The sequence below is a fragment of the Daktulosphaira vitifoliae genome, unplaced genomic scaffold (assembly GCF_025091365.1).
Source record: "Daktulosphaira vitifoliae isolate Bord-2020 unplaced genomic scaffold, ASM2509136v1 Scaffold_2, whole genome shotgun sequence".
Lineage (NCBI taxonomy): Eukaryota > Metazoa > Arthropoda > Insecta > Hemiptera > Phylloxeridae > Daktulosphaira > Daktulosphaira vitifoliae.
The window spans coordinates 28,713,595-28,722,142 of NW_026099573.1; the positions used below are offsets into that span (position 1 = coordinate 28,713,595).

Sequence of the window (8,548 nt, forward strand, 5' to 3'; positions counted from 1 at the left end):
AAAAAAAAAAAAAAACACATCATAGTAAAATTAATACCTTCTCCGCTTCGCATCGAAGCTAATATAGTTGTCTTTAATAATCGCAAATCTTATGCATATCATTTACTTGTAAATTATTATAGCATTAAAATAATATACACTATATTAATATAAATACGTAAAAAAATGAAAAATTTAACTAATAAAACATTAAAATTAAAGGTTATTTACAATTTTTCATTTTAGTGAAGACATTTACAGCCTTTAGTATATTAAAATTATTTGGCATATGTTTATTCAACTGCATTGTTCACCTAAATTGTTTAACTATCAAAAATATTACAGTTTATAATTTATTACTTTAATATTTAATTTTTTTCAATAACATACGTTTTGATTTATGTTTGATTAAATTTTGAAAAAAGCATTTTAAATGACAGAGAACCTGATCTTTTTTAATTGTTTAAGCAAAAGTGCTCTGAAGGAATTTAGATTTCTGAGCCAATAATTTGTAAAAAAAGTTTCATGGAAATTTGAAAATTAAGGAAAACTTTCAAAAAAGTAGTTGTTTAGGTTCGAAACTCGACACGGTATAAGATAGCTAAATATTTAAGCCGAAATGAAGTAGCGATTGACTATTGCAATATTATTAAATGAGGCCCTCAATTCATTGCTTTCTAAATTCAACCTACTTCCTGACCAAGTGTACATGTAGATGTCAGGTATTCTGGAAAATATTACACTCAAAAGTATTTACTGCACAATCTTAAAATCAATTCTCAAACATAAATCTAGCATAAAATGAATGAACAGTATGTGTTCCAACGCTACCAGTACATACAAAATATGTTGAAGTGCGATGTTTTACATGTGATTATTACAATCACCCAAAAGCTTGAACCAGACTATTTTTGTGAGAAGTTTTTCAACTTTTTCATCTACTTATAACGATAATTCAGGAGTACAAATGAATACCTAAAAGAGTTATTCTTCTGCTTGATAAAGCTTCTTCTGATCGCTCAGCATTAACTTTGAAAAAATTGGATGAACAAATTTTGTTTATTATCTACCACCCGTCTTCATTAATATTGTGATTAAATAAAAAAATAAATTAAATAGTGGACTATAAAAGTTGTCATATTTGTAAAATGTAATGATTAGGAAAATTTATTTCCAATTATATTTAGACTTTCCTGCGAAAAAATTTTAGAACAAGCTATAGTAACAAAGAAAATATCATGTTATTAAACTTAATATAGGAGATACATTAAAGAAGATTTAAGTTTAAGTCTTCTATCCTTAAAGTAATGAAAAAAAGCTACATTTATAACATCCACTGATAGCTCTATCTGGACTATAAATATTCATTCCAACATAGAGACTATTTTGTCTCTGTAACTACAAATTAAAGGTAAAATCGTCGTCTATGTATAAATACTTTATATTAAATATTTATTGAATAACAGGTTTTCAAAATTTTTAAATTATACATCTTTCTCTTACATTTTAATATTTTATGTTCTTAACAATAAAAAAAATAGTAATATTATAATAAAGTTATGTATACATATTAACTGAGCCAGATGATTTTTATTTTTGTCTTATCATCTTGGCCTAAAAATTCCTAAAAATGGTCACTTTAAAATCTAATAATTTAACTTCAGATACTTTGAAGTTAAAATTATAAGCTATATCGAATAAAAGTTTAACTCTTATCAATTTTTATATACAAACGCATTCGACTTATATTTATTTTAACTAAATTTATATATTGGCGGCCAAATTAAACCCATTATAGGTAATATATAATTTTTTTCCTAGTAATTTTTTGATTTCATCTATATTAAATCATTTTTGAAAGGGTTATTATTTTTAGTCTTTGCACAATAAGTAAAATATTTATAAATATATAAAAAAATTATTTGTTGATTCTTAGAGAACTTTTGATATTTTTATTATCATCTAACTATTAACTAAGTAAAAAATAATTTATAGTGAAATAATTATTGTTATATTTTTCAACGAAGAAATTATTATCTTATATCTACAACATAATAGCAAATAAATAGAAATTATCATCTCACAAGTACTCAAATTTTTATTCTAACTTTTTGCATTTTTCTAGACTGTTTTTAATATTTTAAATTGTTAGATTCACTTAATAAGTTTAAAAAAATGTGAATGGGAAGGGTGTATTCATAATGGAGCCACCCTATTCATTAATTTACTGGCATAATAAATTTACTCAACCTAGCTAATGTCATTATTCTTAAATAATAACTTAAATACAAATGCATATAAAATTTAATATAGCAAGGCATTTATTTTCAACACACGACTGATTAAATTAACTGCTATTATAAAAATTTTTAAACACATATTTCTTTCAGACACCTGTATGCACTCAAAAATGTCTCTATTTCTATTAATACTATATATATATATATATATATATATATATATATATATACATATATATTTAATAAAAATTATAATAATTAAAATTGTTTTGAATTTATAAGCTTATAGTAATTTTTTTACATCAAATTCATCCATAACACGAACTTATTGTACTTGAAAATGTTTATATTATGCTCATTGTTATTTTTGTCATATATTATTCATTATCATATCATCTTAATGGATCAAGTAGAAAATAGCAGTTTTAAAAAATTGGTAGGTGTTGATTTTTAAATCGTAATTTTATTTAAAAAAATTTTCTATAAGTATAAAAAGTAATCTAATATATAAGCTACAATTTTATTTTTCCTGGGACAAAAATAAAGCATGAAATTTACAAAATTTTGACTTAAATTATTCAAGTTTTTACATGTGTCATTCTTATTTTTTATGTATAATAATTAATAAAATTATCATACAGCTAAAAATAATTTATAATAATAGACATCAATTTTTTTGATAAAAAATAATAATTATCAAAATAAATATTTCATTATATCATTTTATTTTCCCATTTCTTTGAGTCAAATTCAAATTATTCGTTCTTTGATTAAATAAACAATCATTTGCAGATCTTTGTAGTTTGCCATATGGGTCGTAATCTGGATTTTGTTACAATTTTATTTTTTATTGTGAACTAATATGATTTCTTGTATTTAATATAAAAATTATAATTTAAAATTTTTGTTGACATTCAGGAAAGTTATCAAGTAGGAAAATATTTCATTTATAATACATACAGTAGAGAATTTATAGAAAATGTACTGATGTCTTATCACACATTTGAATCAATTAAAGGGATGAACATTCAGTTAAATGAAGAAGACATCTATAATTTATCGAATACCTGTCATTTTGAAAATATTATGTTAGATTCAAAATTTAAATCACTAATAAAATATTCACAAAAAATTGAATCTTTGCAATGCGTAAATGGTATAATTGTGTATAATCTATTAACCGAAATAAAAGAGGATTTACGGACAAATAAACCACAAAGTTTTGGTGAACCAAGTATTTATACAAATGCTATAAATATTATGTCGAGAATGTTATCAGTATTACTTTTTGGACATTCTTTTGCTCACAACTGGTTGTGGAAAGCATACATAGCCGTACGTGCAGCTGATAGTTGGCCTTATTTAATTTTTTCAAATTACACCATAAATTTTGAACAACATGAAAATGATATAGTAAACTATTTAAAACTTTGTCAAAAAAACTACTATTTACCCAACATAGTAGATATACGACATCCGCACTTTTATAAAACTCTTGGTATATCCAATGTGTACGACTTTATTAAATCTTATTATGAAGATAATTCCACCTATTTAACTGTACCACCGGATAATGTCACAAACCTAAGCTCAATATATTTTTATAACTCCGCTTTTCATTTTGATTATTTAATATTAGCTGATTATTTTTACAGAGAAAATACACTATTTAGTTTAACAGAAAAATTAGGTATTGATTGGACGGAATTAAGTTATCATCTTCGTACAGAAAAAGCCAAATTATTAATAGATTATCGTACTATAGAGTGGGCACAAAATCCTTTTAAATTCATCAAATACCATGACATTATACATAAAACCGTTAAGATTAATATTTATTTAAACATTTGGTTACAATTATCATTATTTATCAATGCATTTGAAATAGTCGATATATATTGTGATAACATTGATAAAATTATTAGGTCCACATTGTCTTGTCTCGTCACCACATTCATAGATTTTTTATGCAGTGAAGACCCGCTATTATGGTCAATACATTTCAAACTTATCCAGAGAAATAAAAAATTTAACATTAGAGATTTCGAAGAATTGAAGCCTACATTGAATAAACTAAAAAATGAAATTATTAATGATATAAACATAATAGGTATTAACCAACAAGAAATATTAAAAGTTTTTAAAAACTCATCACGATTTCAAGTTTTTGAAAAGCTTGATACCTTAAGTATTTTCAATGAATTAGATAGACTTCAAGCTTTGACCGACGATATTAAAAACTCATGGATTCCTGTTTTAAATGATAAAGATTTAGCTGACATCAGTCATTTTGCTAAAACATTTTTAAAAAATTTTATTTTAACCTTCAAATTTGTGGGAAATTTTGAAAAATCATTAATTATACTTAAATTTAATTTTATGAATTTCTATAGTAATGGGGCGTTAGATTTAAATACTACATTTACTCCCATTAAAATTAAATATCATAATATTTGAAAATAAAAATATTTATTTGGAAACTTTTCAAAAAAGTAATCTTCTTATTATCTATAATTTTTATAGCATATGTGATATAAAATTACACAAATTAAAGTGTCATGAGTTATTTATAAATCTAAATTATTCGTTTTCATATACAATTTATGGTTTGAATCCAAAATTCATTTTGATTCATTATATTAATTTATAATTATTAATCCATATCTCTTTTAGTAATTAAATTGAACTGTATTAAATAAAATAAAACTTTATTTGTTTACTGTAATTTAAATTAAATTAAACTAGTAACGGAAGATTAATATCGATTAGCATCTTCAATATCATAAAAGTCGATTATTTATATCAATCCTGTTTATATTGCTATTTTAATCCAAAATTAATTTTATATTATTTCAGTAGTTTATACAGAGTAATTTTTTTATCATAACCCACTCAATTACTTACAAAATAAATATAATTTACATTTTTTTTTTTTTTGGTTATCTTTAGTTACACATTATTCTTGGTTTATTAACTATGTAATACTTTTTAAATTCATCCCTTATATTTTGTAAGGGTATCAACTTTGTTTTTTAAATATGAACACATATTTTGAATTTAATAAAATGTTTGAGTTTTTAATTTAATAGTAAATGGCATTGCTGCCACAGTCACGGATTTTTTATTATTAATTATGACTATCAATAGATAAACTTTTTATATTATGAGTGAGTGTATTTATAAACTCACAACAATGTGCCTTACTAAAATTGATCATATCAATGTTGTGTACCTGCGAATATTGATGTCATAAAAACCAATTAGCTACCTGTATTTGTAATACCTTGTGTACTATATATGTATATTAACTTAAAAATTTGAAACTTTAAATGTTTATATCTAATAAACGAATTAAGTTATATTAAAAATTCAAATGCCACTTACTATTGAATTAAAAACTTAAACATTTCAATAAATTTAAAATATGTGTTCCCATTTAAAAAAACAAAGTTGATACCCTTACAAGGCATAAGGAATGAACTTAAAAAGTATTACATAGTTAATAAATCAAGAATAATGTGTAACTAAAGATAACCAAAAAAAATAATAATAATAAAATTATTTTGTAAGTAATTGAGTGGCTTATAATAAAAAAATCATTCTGTATAATAAAATCAATATTTGAAAAATATATAGTGATTCAAAAGTCTTCATCCATTTAAAAGTAATTATAATCAGAAATCTGCTTAACCCAGGTTAATTATTCCCAGTTAACAATTTAAATTTTTATAATGTTATATGAATATTAAAGTCTTATTAGCATCATTCTAGCAATATTTCTATATTGTTTTATGTATAGTTCTAAAATATTTTGATAACGTTACCAGAAAATTTTTGGGTCATATTTCTTACGTTTTAAAAATATATCTTTAAATTATATGCTAAGCACTAAAATATGTTGTGTTAATGTTACTTCTATATTTTAAACATGAGTAAAAACCATTTAAACATATTGATTGACATTTGTATTTTAACATTAGGCATTTAGGAAAATATTTCTTCAGAGTTTCATCATAATATAATATTTTGTTAACGTTAAGAATCAATTTTCAAAAAATATTTCATTTTTGTTAATTTTGAATTATTTTATTCTTTATATTTTTTACTTATATTAATACATTATAATTTGAATGATATTATTCGATCATTCTCATTTTATTATAACAAATTTTTTTTTGTAATGCTTCAGATTTATTACAAATGTAGGGCTGTTCTTACCAAGTGAAGGGTACATTTTAGATTCGAAGCGAAGCTGAGAAGGTATTAATTTTACCATGTGTATATTTCTTTGTGTCTGTCACTACTTTTTCTCAGCTCTCACTAGACCGATTTCTTTCAACAATACGTCAATAGATCACAAATTGTATCTAATTGAAGACATTCTCCTTAAAAAATGAAAAAATTTCCCTCGTTCCCCGCAAATAGGGGAAATCTCCAAAAAAATTACAATTTTTAAAATCGGTAAATTTCGTCATTTTAGCTTCGATGCGAAGCTGAGAAGATATTGGTTTTACTAAGATGTGTTTTTTTTTTTTGTGTCTGCTACCTCTGCTTTTCTCAGCTCTCACCGAACTGATTTCTTTCAATGATACGTGTCAAAAGATCACAAATCGTATCTAAAATACGAAAATTGAAAAATTGAAAAAAAATTCCCTCGTTCCCCGTAAATGGGGGAAACCTCCAAAAATATTACAAATTTAAAAATCGCTAATTTTCGAAATTTTTTCAATTTTTTTTACTTAAAAGTACTATAACTTTATTAAAAATGAACATATCAATATAATTCTTTTTTATATAGATGCATAATATCATTACCTTTCATTTGGTATATTTTTTTTTATATGTGACCCTTTACTTGCCCACAGGAGGGGATTTAAAATTACAACTTTTTCACAAAAAATTAATTTTTTCAACTTGATTTTTGAAAATGTTCCGGAAAGTCTGACACTTTTATATATATCTTAAATTAAAGCTAATGTAATTTACTTTATTATGCAAAAAAAAAATTTCGGACTTTATTTTATCTTCACGGTGAAAATGGCTACCAAATGCTATTATTGTGTGAAAACTCTCGATTTTATTTTTTACATTTTTAACTTTATAATGCTATGACATATTGAAAAGTGTATGGATCAACATTATTTTTTTATGAGAAATAATATTTTTTAATAATCCCTTTTTCATTCTACATACTTTATCTTAATTACGATATTAATAATGAACTAGCAGATCATGTAGCTTTTGGAATAATCCACAAATTTTTTAAAATTAAACACTATCTAAAGATTTGCATCGAAGCGTTTTTTTTTTGATAGTGATTTTAATCACTGTCAGATATCATTATACTTGAATCAACTATGCCACGTCACCACTGTGCTGGGTTTTTTTTCACTTTTTTTTCTTAAAACTTCAATAACTTTTTCATAAATTAACAAATCAATATTTTTTTTTTTTGATATTAAAACCTTAGATATTTTCTTTTCATTTTATACAATTTTTTTGAAAATCGAACACTTAACCTGCTCACTGGAGGATTTAAAATAGCGACTTTTTTTACAAAAACTAACTTTTTCAACTTAATTTTTGAAAATGTCTCGGAAATACTGCGTCCTTTAAACCTATGTCAAATTAAAGCTTATTTTATGTACTATAAAATGAAAAAAAAAAATTTTCCCGACACCTTATCTTCTATGTGCAAATGGCTGCCGAAATTCAACAAAAAATGTAATATTTGCAAAAAAAATCAGCTCCAGATGTTTTTTTGTATTTTAAAGTACTATAACTTATTGAAATATTAACGAAAACAAAATAATATTTTTTTATATTGAAACTTTAGGTAATTTCCTTTCATTTGATATTATTTTTTTTTGAAAATCTAACACTTATTCTACTCACAGGGGGGTATTTAAAATAGCAACTTTTTTACAAAAACTAACATTTTGAACTTAACTTTTGAAAATGTTCCGGAAATATTCAGTTTTATTTAATGTTAAATTAAAGCTTATATTATATAATTTACTATGACAAAAAAAAAAATCGAAATATACAATTTCTTCTTGGTGAAAATGGCTACCGTATTCAAAAATATGCTATTTTTGTGTTAAAATTCTGGGTTTTGTATTTTATTTTATTTTAAAATATCTTAAAAGGGGAATACACTGACTCTTATGAATATTATATAATTTAATTTACATAGAATATAGTTCATATGACAAAAGAAATTAAACTTATTGAAATTTTAGCTTCGATGCGAAGCTGAGAAGGTATTGGTTTTACTATAATGTGTTTTTTTTTTTTTTTTTTTTTTTTTTTTTCCCCCTTTTTTTTTC

The 8,548-nt window shown here is 23.3% G+C and overlaps 1 protein-coding gene across 3 annotated transcripts in view; it reads left to right on the forward strand.

Moving 5' to 3' along the window:
- The window catches only part of LOC126897242 (uncharacterized), a 7,779-nt gene extending 3,010 nt beyond the window's left edge, over window positions 1–4,769 (forward strand). Inside the window, exons 1-2 of one of the 3 annotated variants that reach the window (XM_050670706.1) lie at window positions 1,290–1,390; window positions 3,138–4,769. In XM_050670706.1, the coding sequence (XP_050526663.1) occupies window positions 3,207–4,676 (1,470 nt within the window). In that variant the 5' untranslated portion in view covers window positions 1,290–1,390; window positions 3,138–3,206 and the 3' untranslated portion in view covers window positions 4,677–4,769. Of the gene's footprint in view, window positions 1–1,289; window positions 1,391–2,488; window positions 2,656–3,137 lie in introns of those variants that run through there. The other 2 variants (XM_050670704.1, XM_050670705.1) reach the window with 2 other exon arrangements.
- The last annotated feature ends 3,779 nt before the right edge of the window (window positions 4,770–8,548 follow it).